This window comes from Amphibalanus amphitrite, unplaced genomic scaffold, assembly GCF_019059575.1.
Source record: "Amphibalanus amphitrite isolate SeventyFive unplaced genomic scaffold, NRLGWU_Aamphi_draft 000146F_arrow, whole genome shotgun sequence".
Lineage (NCBI taxonomy): Eukaryota > Metazoa > Arthropoda > Thecostraca > Balanomorpha > Balanidae > Amphibalanus > Amphibalanus amphitrite.
In genome coordinates, this window is record NW_024881641.1 from 492,641 (window position 1) to 515,723 (window position 23,083).

General features: G+C 49.4%; 2 protein-coding genes across 5 annotated transcripts in view; both read right to left on the reverse strand.

Annotated features, from left to right (window-relative positions):
* Positions 1-19,988, reverse strand: part of LOC122382744 (upstream activation factor subunit spp27-like) — a 37,291-nt gene extending 17,303 nt beyond the window's left edge. Inside the window, exon 1 of one of the 3 annotated variants that reach the window (XM_043368475.1) lies at positions 19,886-19,988. The gene's annotated coding sequence lies outside the window, so the exon portion shown is untranslated. Of the gene's footprint in view, positions 1-1,542; positions 1,593-1,857; positions 1,936-19,885 lie in introns of those variants that run through there. The other 2 variants (XM_043368473.1, XM_043368474.1) reach the window with 2 other exon arrangements.
* The window catches only part of LOC122382742 (MFS-type transporter SLC18B1-like), a 57,137-nt gene continuing 44,753 nt past the window's right edge, over positions 10,700-23,083 (reverse strand). The window contains exons 2-3 of one of the 2 annotated variants that reach the window (XM_043368471.1): positions 15,550-17,061; positions 10,700-11,178 (exon numbers count right to left, since the gene is read on the reverse strand). In XM_043368471.1, coding sequence (XP_043224406.1) covers positions 15,595-16,995 — 1,401 coding nt within the window. In that variant the 5' untranslated portion in view covers positions 16,996-17,061 and the 3' untranslated portion in view covers positions 10,700-11,178; positions 15,550-15,594. Of the gene's footprint in view, positions 11,179-15,330; positions 17,062-23,083 lie in introns of those variants that run through there. The other variant, XM_043368469.1, reaches the window with a different exon arrangement.

Below are 23,083 nucleotides of genomic sequence, written 5' to 3' on the forward strand. Positions count from 1 at the left end.
TCTCAAGCACACAGAATCGTGATTTGATGCACTCCTTGCAAGGTTCCATGCGTCCCTTTTGCAATGTTGACCTTGCGTGACGTCATTTATGACGTCATTAGGGTCATAATAGTTTTTCGTCAATAACTCTCGATCAAATTGAGCTAGCGAGTCGGGAAAGCCACCAATGGACTCAAGAAGACCTGCCGAATCGAATGATATGCGATATGATCTCCTTCGACCAGCTTCGTGACCTGGGGCGCTGACCTGACCGTGACCCGAGGTCAACACCCTAAGTTGATCTCACCCAAACAAAAAGTATATTATTTGACGCACCTGAGCGAGGCGAACACGATACTGCCAAAATCGCGGCTCTTCGGCCGTTTTTTGCGAAGTTATTCGCCAAAAACGGAACCGTACCTTGGGACACTTGACCTGACCTCAGAGGTCACCGGTTGACCTAGGACCTTAAAATCGGGTATCATTCTCTGCGTCTTGAAACGGCACACACGCTCGTTTTTTCCGCGACGCGCTAGCTCCACCAGGGGCGAAACGGCGAGGGGAGGGGGGTCGTACCCGCCCCCCCCCCCCGGCCGGCGCGTATGTAGAAAACCAATAGGTCCGGCGAGGGTTAATTGATCGCATAGGGGATGTACTGTGTAGGAGCCGGAGCCGGAGCCGCCGGAGCCGGAGCCGCCGGAGCCGGACCATTTTACTCGGAGCCGGAGCCGGAGCCAGAGCCGCCATGACATTTCACCCGGAGCCGGAGCCGGAGCCGATTTTTTTCTCCGGAGCCGGAGCCGGAGCCGGAGCCGTCTGAAATTTCCACGGCTCCGCATCCCTGGGCAAAACGCTTATTGGTGGGGCAAAATACCAAGTGTGTGGGGCAGCCGCCCCTTACACTGTATAGGAAGCTCCGCCCCTGGGTATGGGCAGTGCACCGCATTGCTTAAAGGGACCCTCCCACCTTCGAAAAAGTTTATGAATTGGCATGAAAGTGATGTCGCTCGGTTCAGAAAGAGCGAAAACGAATATCTACCAAATTTCACCGAAAAATATTCACCGGTTTTCAAGATATTAGACTTTTAGGGGAGAGTGGGGTGGGTTGTATCAGTTTTTACTCCGAGACCCATAACCTCGTAACTATCCGTGATAAACTCATTATTTCCATACTATCCCCTTCCTTGATTCTTCTGCTTTTTTGTGCAAAGTAACTTTTCCGCTACCTCTACCAGTTTTTCTTCTACGGTCTGCCGAATAGAACAATGTTTTTGATACAACTTGCCCCATGGCTTGGGTGAGTTGTATCACATGGTGGGGTAATTTGTATCACTATTTCACGTTTCAGGGAGTGCGCTTGCTACTGGTTTTGAACATAACAGCAACATTAAATGGGGCTAATACAATGTATAGGTATGCTCAAAGGCTTCACTTTATTAGACCAAACTTAGGTCAATGCAATCCGAACGAAACATCAACAGACTAGACGCAAAAGTGGCCCGTTAAGAGCAAAAAAGCCAACACATTGTGCCGAAATGGAACGAGCATTGACTAGCTACCTACAAACGCGAGCCAGGGCTTAGCTTTCGCGATCAAAAGCAACATACCCATTCATACATACATACATACATGTTACAACATACCCCACCCGGCTCTGATACAACATGTACCTAGCCGCCATCTTGGAAAAACATCCTCGTGCTCAAAAACAGCGGACAGCTGGAGAAATCCGTTTTCACTCACGCAGCCTTAGAACCTACCCTCACCACCGTTACGGAGATCTTTCAAATTCGTGCACATCTAAATGCCCAAAACACACATTTTCTTGCAACTTATTTTTTTAGAATGACATTAAAAAAACATAAAATCGGCTCTCACCTCGAGACGCGTCCACTCAGCCACAAGACAGAACAGGGAAAGATGGCGCCCGGAAAACCTCGTCGGCTGGTCGTGTCGCGAGCGCCATCCATTGGATAAGTTTGGCACAATTCGCCCTGATACAACTTGGACATGATACAACTCTCCCCGCTCTCCCCTACGTTTGTTTACTTTTTTGGGATCTCCGCTGTTTCTAGCGACTTTATTTTAGAAGTGCGGCGTTTGCGGCAGATGTTGCGCGCAAATAGCATATACCACCGCGTGCTACAAAACGTTTTAGTCAAACATTAAAAAATCGTTGGATATTTGCGCTGACGTCACACATTCAGAGGGGTATTCCTAAGCATTAGCCCCTCTGAATCAAAATGCTGCAATTTTGAAATTCAATATTTCCGATTTAAGGCATTTCTCGATGTTGTGAGTGCCGAAACCGGTAATTGTGAGCCAGGGACCCCATTTTGGCTATCTCAACTCAAATCTAATGTTAAGGTGGGAGGGTCCCTTTAACCCTCGCCGGCACAGGCCATTTTGTGTCCTTCGACGGCACAAGGGGGTTGGTAAGACCCCCCTCGCGTTTGGCCCCTGATCGAGCTAGAGCTTCGCGAAAAAAACGAGCGTGTTGCCCGGCACGAGAGGAAGCCGATGGTCTTTTTAAGGTCCTAGGTCATCGGTTGACCTTCCAGGTCAGGTCAATGACCCAAAAGTCGGGAAAATCGGGACCTGTTAGAAAGTCGTAAAGTGTGGCTTCTATGGGGTTTCCGGGGTGCTGATAACGAATATCGTGTTATTTTTTATCACAGATGATGTCTTTAAGCATTTAGACCAGGTCGGGTCAGGTCAGGTCAGGTCAACCGGTAGGAGCCGTGACGGGTATGTCGCGATCGGCCGCTTTTTACGCGAGTTATTTGCGAAAAACCTTAGGGGGGTTGCATCACCTTACCATAGCTTCGACTGTGCAGGCGAGGGTTCCGGTGATTTGCGAGAAATTCATAATTTTACGCTTCGTGAATGCGTTTTATAGTTACCTACTTTTTCTAGCATAGGTAATTAGTAGAAGAAAACTTGTCTTTTTGACAGACAATAGTCCTGAAGTAGTTTTATTTTTGCCATAATTAGGACTTATCCAAACGTTTCATGCTTCTGCTCGAGCGCCGCCGCCATTTATGTCGTGCGGCTGTATAGGCGGCGGAACGGGGAGGGCACCGGGGCACAGGGCCTCGTCTAACATGTTAACTGGGGGGGGGGGGGGCAATTGCCTCCCCAGTCGAGCGGATTGCCCCCCCCCCCAGTGGCCAACATTTGCCCCCCCCCCCAGTCAGAACGTGAACTTCTCAGAAAATTACTTTCTCTGCAATACCTACGTTTTTGTTAGGAATCTAACATGGATTTCATGAGAAACATTAAATTATTTGATCAAAAACTGTTCATACTCCATCACTACGAGAAAAGCCAGAGTTTTGTGATTTATAGAGCTGAGTAGGTACCCACTAATAATGGCTAATGTTCGAAAGGCTTAGGCAGATGCAAAACCACAAGCATTTTGAAGTCACTGTGCACTTCTAATAAAATTTCTAAAAAACAGATGGTAAATTAATGAAATAATGACACATCATACGCCTTACCTACTTATCACTCTTATCTTTAAAGCCCATAGCTAATGCATGTATTTGCGGTGGGCGCATTTGAATTCAATTGCGCCATGGTGTGGGCGCATTTATCGAAGGTATTCGACAATTGCGCCCTTTGCAACACTTTCTAAAAAGACCGTGTCTGGCTAATGAGTTGAAGTATGCGATAAATTAGTGACTGAAAAGGTAGGACAAAGGTTTCTAAATATAATGTGAAAACAACTAACCTGCGCTGTCTTTGTATTCCAAGCTGAAACCAGTTTCGCTTAACGTGGCGCAATATGGCCACTCTCCCCTACCCACTGTGATTCTGTGATTTTGCTACTGTGATTCAAGTAGCAAATTGTCAATTGGCAGCTGACCAGTGGCAGTGACCCAACTCGTGTTTGCGCCCCCCCCCCCCCCCACTCAGTCAAACGCCCAACAAGGATAAGTATGTTTATCACTGTCTGGTGGGGCAATGTGAAGGGGTAACACATTAATCTTAACTCTCGCCCGTATTGGTGTTTTTTTTCCAGCCGCGAGCGTTTAGGGAGGGGAGGGGGGGGGCGTTGAACCTTGCCCCTTGCCGGTTCGCCGCTGATCGAGCTAGAGCTTCGCGGAGGAAACCGCCGTGTTGCCCGTCACGAGAGGAAGCCGATGATACCTCATTTTAAGGTCCTAAGTCATCAGTTGACCTTCCAGGTCAGGTCAATGACCCAAAAGTCGGGAAAATCGCGGGACCTGTTACGACGTCGTAAAGGGTGGCTGTTATGTTTTTTTTTTCGGGGTGCTGATCACGAATATCATGTTAGTTATGATCATAGATATTAGATAATGTCTTCATGCATTTAGGCCAGGTCGGGTCAGGTCGGGTCAGGTCAACCAGTAAGGGTTTTGCCGGGTATTCATAGTAAGTGGCAAATGCAATATTTATGCAAACGATACTCATTAACATGTGACAACCAAAGTAGGATTTACAACTCCCGTAATGTAAAATACCTCGTTTGCAGAGGTCTTGCAAAAGCTCATTCTTGCTGGAATGCAACATTCGAGTGCCTTGCGTATTATTTTGTTCAATAGTCGGAAGATAAGATTTTAACAAAATACCTAATGACGCATGGTAAAACAACACGTTTAGCGGTGACACATCGTTTAAAGGGACCCTCTCACCTTCAAAAAAGTTTATGAATTGGCATGAAAGTGATGTCGCTCGGTTCAGAAAGAGCGAAAACGAATATCTACCAAATTTCACCGAAAAATATTCACCGGTTTTCAAGATATTAGACTTTTACTTTTGTTTACTTTTTGGGATCTCCGCTGTTCCTAGCGACTTTATTTGGAAGCAATAGTTTGGCAGCTGAAAGTGCGGCACTTGTTGCGCGCAAAGCAGCATATACCACCGCGTGCTACAAAACGTTTTAGTCAAACATTTAAAAATCGTTAGATATCTGCGCTGACGTCACACATTCAGAGGGGTATACCTATGCATTAGCCCCTCTGAATCAAAATGCTGCAATTTTGAAATTCAATATTTCCGATTTAAGGCATTTCTCGATGTTGTGAGTGCCGAAACCGGTAATTGTGAGCCAGGGACCCCATTTTGGCTATCTCAACTCAAATCTAATGTTAAAGGGACCCTCCCACCTTCAAAAAAGTTAATGAATTGGCATGAAAGTGATGTCCCTTGGTTCAGAAAGAGCGAAAACGAATATCTACCAAATATCACCGAAAAATATTCACTGGTTTTCAAGATATTAGGCTTTTACTTTTGTTTACTTTTTGGGATCTCCCCTGTTACTAGCGACTTTATTTGGAAGCAGTAATTTGGCAGCCTTAACCCGCGCACCGACGGGGGGGGCGGATATCCGCCCCCCCCTGAGGTTTTTCGCGGATAGCGGGAAAACCGCGGCGCGTAGCGCCGCGAAATTTGGTATGACTATAACCTCATCAATTTTACACATGGTGTGCAAGTTTGAACCTCCTAACTTTTAAGGTCAGGTCACCAGGTCACTTTGAATGACCCAACCTCAAGTCACTTTTTTGCAACTTTGTCACCGTGCCAGAGCTACAGTAGATGTTGGAGGCCTTTGAAAGTCGCAGGATGTTATTAGGTCATTAGTAGCTACAATTTGTTTATCTCGGAATTTTGATGTCGGTGACCTAAGGTCAGGTCAATTTCGCGACCTCCCCATTATAAGTCAATGGGGGAAAAATCAACTCCCTGTTTTTACCACTAAAACGGGTCGGAATGGCCCCATATACCATACATGACCTCACATACGATCAACCTTCACTACCTTGAGGTCTGTTTTGCTGTTGGGCAGCTGTAAGGTCATGTGACGTCATCAAAGGTCACCAAGGATTTTTTGCCAATAACTCCTTACAGGAACAAGATACAGCCGCGCGGATGGTCTCATTGTGTTCAGCTCGTCAAGACGCATCGAATGATATACATGATGACCTCGAGGTCACGTGACCTGAGGTCAACCTTTGACCTTGACCTTTCGAGGTCAACATATATATCACTCGATGCGGATTGACGAGAGGATCACGATGATGCCCTTAGTTTGTTCCTATCTTGACTACTTCGAAAGTTATTCGAGAAAAACCCTCTCCATATCTAGCGCCGCCATTTTGACTTTTTCGACCCCTGTGACGTCATCTTTGACCTGACCTGAAAATGACCTTAGTAAAAATTGTAGACCTTGTCCATGCGTATCCGATGCCGTTTACCGCTTGTCGCTATCTTGCTTCGTTCTCGAGATCTCAGGGGGGGGGGCGGTCATCCGCCCCCCCCCCGTCGGTACTAAGTTGGCGCAGACCCCCGTCGGTGCGCGGGTTAAAGTGCGGCAGACGTTGCGCGCAAAGCAGCGTATACCACAGGGCCTATTTTAACATGTTAACTGGGGGGGGGGCAAATGCCCCCGCACTCAACAGAATTGCCCCCCAGTTGTCGAGATTTGCCCACTTTAAAAATGAGCATAAAGGAACAGGGTAACAAACATACTACTGTGACTTGTTTTGCAATGGATGTCAAATGAGTCAGTCTGCAAGTAATGACCAGTGGTGGATCCAAGGGTGGGTCATATGGGTCATGACCCCCCCCCCCCCCCGCCCCCTTGGGTCCCGGGGACACCACAGGCCTGCCAGGGGCACCACCGGCTTGTCAGGGGCACCACAGGCCTGTTGGGACTTGGGAGCACCATCGGCCTAGCAAGAGCACCATAGGTCTGCGCCAGGGGCACCACAGGCCTGCCAGAGGCACCACAGGCCTAGCAAGGGCACCACGGACCTGTCAGCGACACCACGGGCCTGTCGGGGGCACCTCAGGCTTGTCAGGGCCAAGGGACACCATCAGTCCTTTCAGGGGCACCTCAGGCCTGTCAGGGGCACCAGAGGCCTAGCAGGGACACCACATGCCTGACAGGGGCACCTGCGGCCTCGCAGGGACACCTTGGACCTGTTAGTGGCACCACATGCATGTCGGGGACACTCCAGACTTGTCAGGAGAACTACAGTCCTGTCAGGGCCCAGGGGCACCAGCGGCCTAGCAGAGGCACCATCGGCCTAGCAGGGACACCACCGGCCTCGCAAGGGCATCATGGGCCTGTCAGGGGCACCATGGGCCTGTCGTTAGAACCTCAGGCTTGTCAGGGGCACCACAGTTCTTTCAGATGCACTGGCGGCCTAGCACCATGGCACCATGTTTGGCCGGGATCGCGATTCGGCGTATGTCGCCTCGCATTAGCCGCGCTTTTGCAGTCTTTTCGTGGTTTCAAACGTTCAAACATGGGATATGATGTTGCTCCCATGCATTAGGGTGGGTGTCAAGGTCACCGGAAGGTCAGGTCAGGTCATTTACCTTTGATGACCTCGGTTCACATTTTCGAGTTTTATACGTTTCTAGGCTAGTTTTTTGAGCTGAATTCGAATTTAGCAACCATTTGACCGTTTACGAAGTAGTTTTGGTGCCTTCGTAACATGTTACGAAACTGTCAGAGGCGGTTGCCACCTACTACGAATACCCGGCAAAACGCTTACTGGTTGACCTGACCTGAGCCTGACCTGACCCGACCTGGCCTGAATGCATGAAGACATCATCTATGATCATAACTAAGTACTAACATGATATTCGTGATCAGCTCCCCGAAAAAAAAAACATAGCACCCACCCTTTACGACGCTCTAACAGGTTACGATTTTCCCGACGTTTGGGTCATTGACCTGACCTGGAAGGTCAACCGATGACCTAGGACCTTAAAATTGGGTATCATCGGCTTACTGTCATCACGGGCAGCACGGTCGTTTTTTTCCGCGAAGCTCTGGCTCGATCAGGGGCGAAACGGCAAGGGGGAGGGTCCAACGGACCCCCCATACCCGACGTTCGCAGCTGGAAAACACCAATACGGGCGAGGGTTAAAGGGACTATCCCACCTTTAAAGGAAAAGGGCCACCTTTAACATGGGGATTGAAACTGAGATAGCCATCTTGTAGCCCGTGTCCGAAAACCTGACTGTCTACCTCCTTACGGCCGATTTCGGCCTCCATTCGTAGTTATCGGCAATTTTAAAAGAAAATACGCCAGGAATGCGTCCTTATCCCAGGAATGCGTTCTTATCCGACAATACAGCCACCCGCGGCGAGGCTTTGGTTTTTTACCAATCAGCTCCAACCAGCTCAGCTTTAACCAATCAGCTTATCTGACACAATCCGACGAGTCTGTCTTCTGAACGCTGATTGGCTTGAGTGTGACGTCATCGCTATGCCATCATACAGTAGGTGCCGTAGAGAGTATCAACATAGTACCAATATGTTAAATAGTTTTAAATACTTTTTCGCGAATTGTGCACTTCTGGCACCAGTTTTAAAAAGAAAATGAAAAATAATAATGTCAAAATGAAAAACAACGATATCTTCATATTTCACGAAGGTGGCCCTTTTCCTTTAATGGGGTTTGAGTTGAGATAGCCAAGTTTGCGGCGAGGTTCAGAAACCACTATCTATCTAGGTTGCAACCGCCGCGGCCTCTTGGTGTTGAAGAAATTCGCTCCCTTCATTTGAAAATGGGCCTTGTACAAGGCCCTATCTTCAACATGGAGCGACCGTTAGTTTGACGTCACCTCGTTTAGTCATTCTGATTTAAATGGGTTTGTTCTCACAAAAATGTTGCACGCTATTTTGAAAGGATTTGAATTTGCTCGTCGACAATTCCGAAAATGTACATTCTGAAGACGACGCAAGTCGAAATATATCATAATACTTTTTGGACTTATTTTAATATCATTTCATTGTATCATGAGCATAAGGTCATTTTCTACCATCATAATATTCGTTTTCGCCTTTTCTGAACCGAGCGACATCACTTTCATGCCAACTCATCAACTTTTTTGAAGGTGGGAGCCGGGAGGGTCCCTTTAAGGGGGGCGTTTTGGACGGTTCTCCCTATACGCAAATATTTTATTTGGAAAAAAGGTAGCGCTGGACTTCCTTTGTCGCCACTTCTTCTCGTAAGGTAGTTTGCCGCTAGGCTGTCATAATTGTTTTACGATAATCGCCATTTGTCCTTCCATCCATGCAACTTATTAATTGCCTGTTATCGCAGAGGTAAAGAAGTTGTAACTGCCAATTGTACCTTTCCCACTTGCCTGAGCATTTTTGTTATCGATTATGAGCCAAGTAGGGTAAGGTGCCTTATTAGCGACCCCCTTAATTTGAATCGTCATTGCTCACGCTCTGTGGGTGCCACTGTAGGGTAAGGTGCTAATTAGCGACCCCCTTAATTTGAACCGTCATTGCTCACGCTCTATGCGTGCCACTGCAGTACCGGCTTGATGTTCGGAGAGATCGCTCATTTTTCTATTAAAATATAGTCATTTTCTGCCCAAATATCCATTAATTTATTTGTAGTGAGCATTTTGGCAAACCATTGCAAAAAAAAAACGCTAATACATAGGGAACTCGTCCCGATTAGCGACCGGGGAGGGTCGCTAATAAGTCTATTAAAAATGGCAACAAATGCGACGCCTGAAAAATTGAAATATTATCCCAAAAAGGAAACATATACGCAAAGCACTCAATAACTGGAACAGGAGCGTTTATCCAACACCTTTATGAAGGTGAAAACTGATCACGTGATGCACCAAAGGCGAAAATAAGGCAAAAACCCAAATTTTGCGGGCTATCTCGTATGATATTCGATGCCCGCGCTGGATTCGGCACCCCTGCAGTCGGTGACGACAGTTGGCATCACCCGCCACAGATCGCAAGCTTCAGCAACACCTCATTTTCATTTCTGTCTTTTCCCCTGTCTTTCCCCTCTTGAGATATTTGCGACCATGCCGGATGCAAATAGGAAATATGGGTTGCGACACATTTTTGACCACCATGCAGTGCACATATACGCGATTCACTACCAGAAAACGGCAATCAATTGAAAAAAAGATTGTCGATTCAGAATAAAAAAGGTGCATCATCTTAATGTGCATCGCTTTTGATCAGATAGGTTCCAAATACACACGTTTTGGATAAGAAACTGGCAATTTTTATCTAAACTCCCCTTGAACGTCCCACCAGCAACACCGACAACCGGAAAAGAATTTAGTTTGATAACCAAAGTATGGCAGACCCTTTGACATGGTTTTTACCCCGATTTCTCTTGTCAGCTTTTCTGTAGAAAGGTAGGTCGCAAATAGGAAAGGGTCGCTAATTAGGCACCTTACCCTATTTGTGTTCAATGTGTTTGTTGCACCCGGCCGTTTTGCCGCATTTTGAACGTCCTACGTGTTTGTTGTTATCGGACACCCATCCGATATTACCCCCGCCCTGCTGGGGGTCCTGGAATTCCACGGCATTCTGGGGGGTGGTGTTTGCCCCCCTCTTCTAACTCGGCTCCTGGGCCACGTAGTGACACGCGGAAGGTGGCGTTCGAAAAAAAAAACATGAAAATATTGACGAAAATACTTTGGTCACTTTTTTGGTCAGGTCATTCAGGACTTAAGTTACTATGGGGTCATTAAAGGTCAAATTTCACAGATTTTCAGGAAGAATGTCGACAATTTGCAAAAAGCCGACGCAGAACTCGGGAACCAATATCAATATCAAGACTCTTGGGGTCAATTCGGACGCCCGTCCATAATTTGCTACAACTGACCGATAATACCGTAGTAACTTTTTTTCTTTAAAAAATCGCTGCGCTCCAACGCAACACCGGAACCTCAGCAAACTTTCTAAAAACAAAGTTTTGTACATATATTTGAATGTCTCCAATTTAAATAAAAATGATAACCTCCATGTTACGATGGCTTGAAGCTACCCGTCCGATAATACCCAAATTCCCCTAAATTGGCGAACACGCACGAAAAACATGCGCAGTCGTTTGAATTTCGTCTGTTTATCTCCATCTCTTATTTCCCATTCCCTCTATCACCGCATTTGCCGGTTCGCCGACCCATGACAGTCCATCAGCCGACTCGATTCAAAACTCACAAAAGCTAAGATATAGCGCCTAAACCTAAGCCGAATGTTTGTGTATGTCTACATACAGATTGAAGTCAAACAGTGAATGCAACACTCTTGATCTTGCGCTTGATAAACTTCATATCCCATGCCTACAATAGCTCTAAATCAGTAGGCATCCATTCTACATCCCTTAACCAAACACGTTCTAAGCATCAAAAGCATCCGTCAATTCACGACTTTTACAGGTAGAGTACTGTAGTTTCAGTGATGCTTTTCGATGCTAAGTGATGTTTTCCGCGATGCGAGTCGGATGGACTTCGCTCAGGCGGTGTCAGGTCGCTGCCGCCGGGGCCAAGCTGTGTCCGGGCAGGCGGTGAGTCAGTGAGCGAGATGGACTGACGGTGTGAGGGTGCGCGCTGAGGAATACAGAATCTACAAGCTATTTCGGCAATCATGGCGAAATTCGACTTGAAACTTATCCCGGAGTATGATGGCACTAGTAGTGACTTTTCGTGTTGGTATGAGAAGGTGGAACTGGTGTGTGGCCTGCAAAAACCGGCAGTGGACTTGGCCGTGGTGGTGCCGTTGAGACTGACAGGGGGTGCCGCGGCTGTTTATCGCCAACTGAGTGAAGCCGACAAGGCGGACGCAGGGAAAGTGAAGGCGGCTTTGCAGCGTGCGTTTGCAGTTGACAAGTTCAAAGCCTACGAAGAGTTCCGAGATCGCCAGCTGCGGGTCGACGAGTCCGTCGATGTGTTTCTGGCGGACCTACAAAGACTGTCGTCGATCTTCGGAGGCATTAACGAAGAGGGATTGAGCTGCGCATTTGTGGCAGGACTGCCCGAGTCCGTGCGGCACGCTCTCCAGACAGGCGCCCGCATGGAGTCCCTGTCTCTGTCGGAGATGGTGGACCGGGCCCGTGCTATCCTCTGTCGAGATAGCGTTCTGGGGGTAGCTGCAGCGGCAGACCACCGCGGTCCGCGCCGTCAGGAAGCCACCGTTTGCTATGCGTGCGGACAGCCCAACCACTTGGCCCGCGATTGTCTTCGTGGTCGAGGTGGCCGTGGACGTCGAGGTGGTTTGGGCGGAAGCAGGCTCTGCTTCCGGTGCAGCCGACCCGGCCACGTGGCAGCTACCTGCCCGGAAAACGGCGGCGGAGAGGTGGCCTCAGCGCCAGCCTCCTCTCCGGCTCACCAGTGAGTGGCGCTCTGCCGACCACGCGCCTGTCGGTGGACGGAGTGATGTGTCGAGCCCTCGTGGATACCGGATGCACCGTGAGCGTCGCGCACTCCTCCGTTTGCCGCCGCTGGTCTGCGGAGCGAATCAACGTTGTGACACTGAGTGGAGAACGATACGCATGCGAAGGCAGAGGTTACGTGTCAGTGCAGACCATGTTTGGTGCTCGAGTTGAGTTGGAAGTGCTGGTGTCTGCTAGAAAGCCTTTGAACTTTTCATTCATTCTGGGAATGAACGGTGTGACTGCTCTGCAGGGCGTGTTCGTTAGTGCATCCAGTGAAGTGAACTTTGGAGTGGACTCAGCTGTGCCGGCCGCTCCAGTTGCAGCGGCTGCCAGTGGCGTCTCGGATGGAGCAGCCTCATCGCTGCATCCGGGCTGCAATGAGACGGCGGCGCAACCCGAACCGACACCGACCGACCTGCACCCGGACCGGGCACCAGTTGTGGATGCACCAGATTATGCCGTGTACTTTGATCCGACATCTAAGGCGTGGAGAATGAAATGGAAGTGGACTGACGGAGCAGAGCCGGAGTGCTTGCAGAACACTGTCGCACAGTACAGGGTGCCGTGTGACGCTCGCCGTGAATTTGACGATGAACTCAAACGTTGGGTGGAGCAGGGCTGGCTTATTCCCTACAACGAGTCAGAGCTTGGCCCACCAAAGGGTCTGGTGCCTTTAATGGCAGTCCAACAAAAGAACAAATCGAAAGTGAGACCTGTGCTTGACTATCGTGAACTGAACAACTACTTGACAGCTCACACAGCTGACGCAGACGTCTGTGCGGACCAACTGAGGAAGTGGCGACGACATGGCGAAAACGTTGCGGTCGTAGATCTACGTCACGCGTATTTGCAGATTCAGGTTGACCGCCAGCTGTGGCCGTTTCAGACGGTGATGATCGAAAACCAGAGACATTGTTTGACACGGCTCGGTTATGGATTGTGCGTGGCTCCGCTCGTCATGAAGGCGGTGATTCGGACGGTTCTGGAACGTGACGCGGACGTAAACCGGGCAGTGCTTCCGTACGTGGACGATCTGCTGGTGAACGAGGACATTGTTAGTGCAGAGCGAGTGGTGGCTCATCTGGCGAACTTTGGTCTCGAGTGCAAGCCTCCAGAGCGGGCGGCAGGCGGTGCGCGTCTGCTCGGTCTGCGAGTCTCACGGGAGCTTGGCAGGCTGGTGTGGAGCAGAGACAACCCAGTCGGACCACCACCGGCTGTGCTCACGCGCCGTGGAGTGTTCTCGTGGTGCGGACGCCTGATCGCTCACATGCCCGTGTGTGGTTGGCTCCGCCCTGCCGTGGCCTGGCTGAAACGACGCGTGAATGACGTCACACAAGGATGGGATGACATCACCTACGACGGAGTTCTGCAGAAGCAGATTAGTCATGTCGCGGCTCGGGTAGCCAGTCACGATCCGGCACACGGCCTGTGGAGCGTGCGGAGCGACCGCGCTGTGGTTTGGGTGGATGCGAGCTCCGTAGCAGCGGGTGTGGTGGTGGAGTCACCTGACGGCGACGTCATTGAAGACGGATGCTGGCTGAGGAAGGATGAATCCACACACATAAATGTTGCGGAGCTAAATGCGGCCGTGAGAGGCATCAACGTGGCCGTCGCTTGGGACATGCGTGTCATCGATCTGCGCACGGACTCGGTCACAGTGCACCGTTGGATCAACGATGCATTGAGCGGCCGCACTCGGCTGCGCACCAAGGCACACGGAGAGATGTTGATCAGACGCAGGGTCGACATGATTCGACAGCTGGTGGATGAGCTCGAGCTGTCGCTGTCTGTAACTCTAGTGCGGAGCGCAGCGAATCGAGCAGACGAGCTGACCAGAGTGCCGAAAGACTGGGTGCGTGATGAGTCATCGTCTGCAGCTACTGAGACAATGGCCGGCTGCGAGGCTGCGGCCAATGGGCTGGCATTGCCTAACTCTGATGACGATTCATCGGGTTCTGCAGTACTGAGAGAAGGCGATCAAGTCGCAGCTGCAGGTGGTAGCAGCGCTGAGGTGGATCGGATGACGCCGCGGGGAGACTCGGCCGGCGCGGCAGAGGACCGGACGGAGGATCAGCTTGCACCAGGAGGCTCTGCTGATATTGCGGAGGCCATCGCAGGAGTGCATGACCGCGCCGGACATCCCGGGGTTCGTCGGACACTGTACTTTGCACGGCGTGACATTTCAAAGGACGTGACGCGAGCTCAAGTGCAAAATGTGGTGAGCCAGTGTGACGCATGCCGCTCAATCGATCCGGCGCCAATGAAGTGGAGGCATGGCTCGTTGGAAGTGTCTGACGTATGGAAGCGACTGGCAATTGATGTAACGCACTACCGGGGCCAGTCGTTTCTCTCGGTTGTGGACTGTGGACCCTCGCGGTTCTGTCTGTGGCGACACCTGAGTCGTCCGGACGCTGATGTCACGATCGCTCAGCTCGAACAGATCTTCTTCGAGCGCGGGGCACCTGAGGAGCTGCTTTGTGATAATGACACCATCTTTCGCAGTCGGAGTTTTGCGGCTTTTGCAGCGAGGTGGGGCGTGCGTCTTCGATTTAGGGCGGTTCATGAGCCGGCTGGCAATTCGATAGTTGAGCGGAACCATCGCACGATCAAGGTCATTGCTGCGCGAAAACAATGCTCGGTGGCCGAGGCAGTCCACCTGTACAATGTAACGCCGCGTGAGGGTGGATCTGCACCCGCGAGTGTCGTGTTCCGGTACAATGTGAGGGACAATGTGCGGCCCGCTGCTGCACCGCCGGCGCCCAACCCCGTACCAGTGAACAGTGAGGCAGCCGCGTATCGTGTTGGCGACCCTGTCTGGGTACGTCGTCGGGGAACTCGGTGTGTTGATGCGTCGCGTCCCGGCACGGTGTCTGATGTCGTTTCTGAGCAGGTCGTAGAAGTCGATGGAGTGCCGTGGCACGTGAGAAATTTACGCCGACGGAATGCCGCCGTCGAGGAGGGGCCCGTTAGTGAGGGCGACAGTGAGGGAGAGAGGGACGGTGAGAGTCTGGTCATTACCGTGCCGGTGGTGAATGATGCGGGCTCAGAGGGGAACAGTGGGCCGGAAGTCGTGGAAGGAGAGTCAGCTGAGATTGTGGGCGAGGAGGAGCGACAGATTCCACGTAGAAGCGAGCGGGAACGTAGACAGGCCCAGTATTTCCAATCGATGGGTTGATCCTTTGAGATCAAGGGTGGAGTGTAGTTTCAGTGATGCTTTTCGATGCTAAGTGATGCTTTCCGCGATGCGAGTCGGATGGACTTCGCTCAGGCGGTGTCAGGTCGCTGCCGCCGGGGCCAAGCTGTGTCCGGGCAGGCGGTGAGTCAGTGAGCGAGATGGACTGACGGTGTGAGGGTGCGCGCTGAGGAATACAGAATCTACAAGTACGTTCTGATGAATTGCTTTCAAACCAAACGCACACTTGACAGTGACTTAATGACATGCACGAACAACAGCCTGGGCAGTGGTCAACAACATAACCAGCAGAGTCTCCCCCGCCATGACCGTCATCATCAGTGGGAAGCCGAAAGCGTCGACCAGCACGCCGCCTACCAATGGGCCAACAACGGTACCCAGCGAGTACATGCTCCAGTAGACGCCGGAGATGAAGGCATGCGTGCGCAGGTCGTCGGGCAGTCCGGTGCGCAGCGTGGCGGCCATCATCAGCTGGAAGCAGGGGATGTAGGCACCGCCGTAGAACGCCTCCTGGAGCGTCATGCCTAGGCCGAAGAGCCACCAGCGCGGCTGAAGGCCGAGCCACGGGGCTGGTGGGATCAGCAGCTGGCTGCCGACCACGATCAGCACGCAGAGCGCCATCACCGGGTACGGGTTTGCGGCACGCTCGGCCAGCCACGCCCACAGGAAGCTGGTGACAACGTACGAGCCAGCCGCCACCGTGAAGTAGAGGCCGAGAGTTGCCGGCGTGATGCCCAGCACGGCGTCAGCGTAAGGCGCCGCGCACGATGCGAAGGTGACGAACGCCAGTGTATAGCTGAAGACGATCACCATGCACAGCCAGTTCTCGTATGAGCCGATGAATAGGCGGACTGTGCGGAGCAGATTCACGGGGGCGTCGTCCTGCTTCACTACGGCTGGCATGAACTGGGCGTTGATGAGCGCTGTGACAATCATGGCGGCGCCCAGGACGTAGAACGGCAGTCCGAAGCCGGCCGCCGCGTACAGACCGCCGCCGACGGCCGGGGCCACGGAGAGGCCGACCGACTGGGCGGCCGACACCATCGCTACCACCGAGCTGGTCCGCTCGGCGAACTGGTTGCCGATGATGGTGAAGGAGCAGGCCGAGACGGCCGCCGTGCCGGCTGCTTCCACCATCCGCGCCACGAAGCACGCCGCGATGAAGCCGGTGCTGCCCGGGATGTAGAAGATGAGCCCGAACGCCACAGTGGAGACGCCGGCGACGGCGATCCCAGCGTTGTAGAGGCGCGTCACGCCAAAACGCAGCGCCAGCGGACCGACCAGCGGGTACAGCACCACCTGGGTGAGCGCGAAGCAGCTGAACACGCCGCTGATGGCCGTCTGCGAGACGCCTCGTCGGGAAGCCTCCACCGGAAAGAAGGGGATCATCAGCGCCATCAGCGAGCCGTTCAGCACACTGACGACGCTCATGCCGACCAGAAGGCGCCGCTGTCGCGTGGAGTAGCCTCCGGAGTCCGGTGGCACCAGCGGGGTGTCCTCCGCAGAAGTCGAGCTAGACCGTTTGTGCCACTTGGCGCTGCCGTGAACTGGTGCGGAGTCCCGTGCAAGTGGATCGGTGGCAGCGTCATTAGCGCCAAGAGATTCTGATGACGAGTTCATGTTGGCTGAAAACGTCATGCTTGAAGAGGATGGCGTGCTTCACTTGTTCGATTTTCCAGCTGAGCACCGGTCACACATCCAGAGCTAAAAATAAAATAAAACCATGGTAGAAAGTGCCTTAAGTGTTAAAAAAGAAAGGGCAAAAAGAGTGAGACGAGCTGAACCGAAGGGCGCAAAACAATTCATAGTGCCGTTTTCACGGATTATCTGGCGGATGCACCAGACTTCACCATAGGTATCTAAGGTAACCAAATTTTGTCACATTTTGGTTCGATAGTTCACATCAGTTCCATGGTTGATTCTCAGTAGTTTTCAGCTTAGGCTGCATGTTAAGTGCCAATATTTTTTATGAATTTAGCTCGAATGTTTTAATGTACATATTTACAGAGCCGGAGCCTACGCTAAGGAGAGATTATTGCGTGTACCCCGACCCCTACCATCTGATAGCGCAATTTCAGGTAACGGGAGATTAAATGCCAGAGTTAAACCCGCGCCATGCCTGGGGTGGGGGTGGGGGGAGGGGGAGGGGAAGGGTTCCGTCCACTGCTGCGCGCCGCAGTTTTTGGCACACCTTATCATACGCCTTTTCTGCACATGCTGTAAAAATGTCAAACCCACAGGTCAAAACCATATCATTCAAGGTCAGGTCGCCAGATCACATGAAAAGACCCTACCTCAGGAAAAGTTCCAATTGCTCGCCATAGCTATACCGACTGAATGATCGCTTTGAAACATTCCGCGATTTGTAAGAGTAACAGTAGGTATGTATAAAATGCATGTCTAATAATTTTGCTTTCTGTGTTTTAAGGTCAGCTCAATTTTGCGATCTCTCCATTACCTTTCAAAGGGAGAAAATTGAAATGCGCCTTTTTGGACAAAAGTCAATCTAAGCACTCTCAAGCATCGGATAACAGGTAAACATGACACACGAAATCGATGAATTGCCATCCATGACCCCTCTTGATGCCCCTGAGGTCAGGTCATGAAAGGTCTCCAGCACTTCTTTGACAATAACTTTTGATAGAGACATGGTACAGCGATGAAAATACTTCAGACGAGTTCAGCTCGACAATACGGATCGACTGATATGCGGCATGACCTTTAACGGTCAGTTCATGACCTTTGCTTGAGATCTAATTTCCAAATGACCTTTCAATGTCAAATTATTTCAATCGACGCCTCTCGACGAGAGGAACTCGATGCTGGCAAAAGCAATGTCGTGAGTTCCTCCGCGCAAAAGTTATTGCAGAAAAAAACTGTTTTCGTAAAAACAGCGATTATAAGTTTTTTTGCCCTCTGGAGGTCAAAAGTTTGATCTGAGGTCAATCTGAGGGCTCAATACAGAAAGGGCGTTAATAGAGCTATCAAATGCGCTTTTTCGCTGCGTTATAGCTTAGCCCGCGTATGACGGGTATTTTCCATAATCGCGAGTGAGGGGGGGGGGGCTCTACAGAGCCCCCCTCCTATCTCCGAAATTACTGGACTGATCGTCAAAAATCAAACGGCGTCTGATAGCCCTGGAAAAACGTGAACCCAAAGTTAATTGACTTCCAGGTCATCGATGACGTCACAGGTCAGTTCAAAGTTAAAATTATCAGCATTTTTGCTGGTTCACAATTTAGGCGCTGGCCGCCGGCTAACAAGTCCGATCAGGTTTATTTTTGGTTTACGCACTCCTTGATATATATGCCTTAGATACCCTGAGGGTAGTGAACTTGTACTCGAATTTTAAGGGCAAAACCAGGTCATCCTAGGTCACGGAAATTTCATATCATGTAGGTATCGGTCACGTGACATATGTTTTATGGTCCATTTAAGGTAGGTACTTAAACATTTTGAAAACAATGTCGTCTGTGTCATTTGAGGTAATTATTAGCTGAATTTACCTGAGGTCAGGTCACTTTCAAGTCAAAAAGTTCAAATTTTGAAATGGATTTTTTTCAACAAAAAGGTGCCTAGCATATGCAATTTTAGCTCAGGAACACGGTGGTGCTGTTTATATTGCTAGGTATACGATGTCAACAACGTACTGAAAAATGAATTTGAAAATCTATGTTTGTGAAATTTTTACTATAATGCGTACCTATACTCTTCCGATTTTCGAAGATATTGGACTCAAAATTTCTAGAGTACCTGTCACCGATGGGTGTTCTATTACTAGTAGGCATACATTTCGATTTTTTGTCGAAAAGTCAATTTAAAAAAAAAAATCAAAAACATATTTTTGTAATTGTATATATATTTTATGTTTGAAATTTTTAAAATTTTGAAAATCCGAGATGGCATCTGCTAGCCACGTTCATTCTAAGTCCATTCATTCTAAGTCCAGTCATGCAAATACATTAGATCTAGCTTGAAAACTGAGCTCTTGAGAGCAATTGCCGTAGTTCAATGTTTTGCTTTAAAATCGGCCGACATTACGTCACTCTGACGTCATTTATTTTCAGCCGACCAGTGGTAGCTAGAAACTTGAAATTTGGACACAAGGTGTCAAATTGATGCTGCTGAAAGTACCGCAGGTTTCGTGTTAATACATTGAACGGTTTGGAAGATATTACCGAAAAACGGGAGGGAGGTCTGTAGAGCCCCCCCCCCCCCAGTCATGCGCGGGTTAATTGAATCTCGAGTCATGCGCTGATTTGTCAATTGTTGAAATAGGCAAAATTTGACCTTTGATGACCTCTGGTGGCCTGACCTTCGACATGACCTAAGTCCTAAAAGATGAGTAGAGCATTTTCATCATTATTTTTTACGCTCTTTCGAAACTAATGCAAAGTAAACTTTCCTTACCTTAAAACTTGAACAAATTCTGTCACTTATCCCCAAACCGGGTCACACAATTATCGACCTTAACCTTGCACAAAAAAGGTTTTATATGTGACGGGTGTCGCACCTCGCGTGCACTCACTTGTCACCGGCCCCGGTGGAGCGCAGCTGCCGCGTTCAATGGGCTGTGCCCGCCGACCTCACCACCGAGCGACTGCCGAATAACTGACTCGCAAGGGCCGCCACATATAAACAATGCCCTCCCGGTGGGCGCGTCGGAACGAATATGATCTGCGCTGTTCCCCGATCCGTTTGCTTATGCCGACTATGTACAATGTACATATATGAGCGACAGGTGTGTATTAGTCCAGTGCTGGAAGGCGGTCATCTGGTGCAGGATAGAACATAAACATTGGCGCTGAAACATTCCACCTCAGTTCTTACATACATGAAAATTACCCCGGACACCAAACGCCTTAACCCTCGCCCGCACATGCCATTTTCCCATCCTAGAACGCACATGGGGGGGGGGGGTGGTTGCCACCCCCCCGCGCCATTTCGTTCCTGTTGGAGATAGAGCTTAGCAGTAAAGACCAAAAAGATTCTTTGGGAAGAGACGAATCCAATGATACCCAGTTTTACCTTCTCAGGTCAGTCATTGACCTTCCAGGTCAGGTCAAACTAAAAAATGTTGCTGTTTTGGGTCACCGTTGGATATCAAGTGTGCTGCTTATCAAATACCGATGACGATGCTGTTTTCTGGTGCCAAGCCAGCTAGAACCTCTTTGTCACACTACCCGACCAGAATTTTGCTGCTGAGGTCATTTCAGGTCAAGTTAGGTCAAGGTCAATTATATGTGTTTGTATGTCTGTGTGTGTCTGTGTGTATACTGATGTGTGCACCGATTGTTTTTGGGTCCATATTACATGAAATCATGATCTGAGAAGCTTTTACCAAAAATGCAGTCAAAAAACTACAAAAAAGTAAATTCAGCTTGCCTAAAACGCAATTATCTTAGGTGACCTAGGTTGACCTTGACCCTGACCTTGACCCCTGTACATCGTCGAACAACATGTTCCATGATAGGTAGGAGGTAAGACTGGCAAAAAAGGCCGAAATCAAGGTGTCAAAAGCTCATAAGGCCCATGGCAAACGCAAGATGTTGAGAATTGGCCATTTGGGTTATGACATGACCTGAAAAACAAGGTCATATCTCCGAAACCAAAAATCACAGAAACTTGAAATTTTCAGTGGACATCAAGAAAGGATAGAGGAGCAGCTATACGAAAAATCAGCCTTCTAGCTCTAAAAATGTTGAGTGCAGAGCAGAAAGACTACCTGGGGGGGGTGGCAACCACCCCCCCCCCCCCATGTGCGGGCGAGGGTTAACCAATCGATCACGCGTCCCATGCAGGACTGCGGAGTTAATTTTTTTTTTATTCAGACTCTGCAGCCTGAAATCTCTGAAGTATTTTAATTTTTATTTGATTGATGACCTACGCTCATTTAGGCATAAGTCCCCTGAGCCAAGCGGGGTGAGGTCGTATTGCATATTTACTAATTACGATCAACAATTATGTCCATGCTACGGTTGTTCTGATTCTTCCCTGATGCTGTCAGTTGGTGAACGCCGATGCGTCCCTTAACCCGCGCCGGGCCGGGGGGTGTTTGAACAGTGAACACCCCCCTGTGGTTTTTCGCAGATATCTCAAAAACGGCGGCGCGGAGCGCCGCCGTTTCTGGCACACCTGTTCGTGCATCTTTTCCGCACATGTTGTGAAAATTTCAGACCCAGGTCGCCTTAGGTCAGGTCACCAGGGCCTCGTTTCATAAAAGGAATTACTTACGGCGTTCCGTCAATTATGCCAGATTTGGGGTATTTGATGCCAATTCGGTTTCATAAAGCCGGAGACCGGAGTAATTCACGCCATCGAAATTACGGAGCTTCATTTACGGCAAATTCTCGATTCCGGACATTGATGTCATTTGGGTTTCATAAAACGACGTAATCGACGCCAAATATTTTATCAAGTTCTTGATATGAGTGGTTTAAAGGTAGTGTGCCAGCTTTCTTGGACCGTATGGAGTTAATGGCCCAGATAAGGAGAACCGGATTTTTAGAACTTCGTTAGGCGGCACGGGCGGACATCGATAGCAGCGCCTCTATCGGTCACTAGGGAAAGCTGGGCTGTAGGCGACGATATACCGGCTGAGTTGTCACACGCTGAATAGGTTTCTAGCCATCCGTCTTGTGAAAAAGTTGAACTTTTGCCTTTCATATTTCTACAGGCAATTTTAGAAGTGTCTTCACATGGATTACAAAACCGTTTAGATTATTGTATTCACTTCAAGCCTTCCCTATTGTTCTTGATGATGCGGGAACTATTTATAATTAGTGTTTCTAGCTTAGTAAAAGAACATACTGTGCAAACGATGAAAAAAGCATAAATGGAAGATTTTAAATGCAATTTTCTCTAACAATTAATGGTAAATTCTTTACATATCAAGGAAAATGTGCATGCTAACTGATAATTTAAAGTTCTTGGGGCCAGTTGTTTTCTTCTTTTCTTACGTCGCCCCAATGGCCGCGAATACACTTGTGATAACGCCTATCGTATCCATACCTTCAAAACTCATGGAAACGTCTTAAATTCTTCAAATTTTGAGTACCCCAGTGCGAAATTCGCCCCGACGGGTTGTCGGTCGTACCCCAACCACATTTCACACCACTATGAACAATAAATGCACACACTGAAATCGCTATTACCGATATGCTCATCCAATCAAGTTTCGATAAACCCGTTCATCATCATCTCCTGCGGTTTCGAACACGCCTGTTAGGTGGCTTCTGATGCTCGTCGAGGTCGGAATTTCCAAATACGCGTGGTGCGTCGGGCCGCGCGCTCTGACTTCGGCCAAGAAAAATGCGTCAGCTGATCATTGTCATTTCTGCCACTTGCGTGTGGTGAAATGGGGTCATAACTTATAAGACGGCTTTTTCATATCAATTATTTTACATAAAATCATATTTCAAACCATAAATAATGTTCGACAGCCAAATAAAAGAAACAATACCAATACGGGCTTACAGTTTAAGGCTCGACATTGTGTTGTCTACGATTAGACAGCTGATAACTCATTCCCGTACATCGTATGGTCGTAACGCATATTTACGTCTGGACAACGAGTTGCGTTGGAGAGGCCGGAAATAGTGGCGATTTCAGGACCGCAAGAATGGACCGCCATTGGAATGATTCTTTTTTAAACCGTGCACTGTTTTCGGCCGGAATTTAATAGTTACTACAAAATATTTTCTAATTACGTTTCCACCAAGAATGA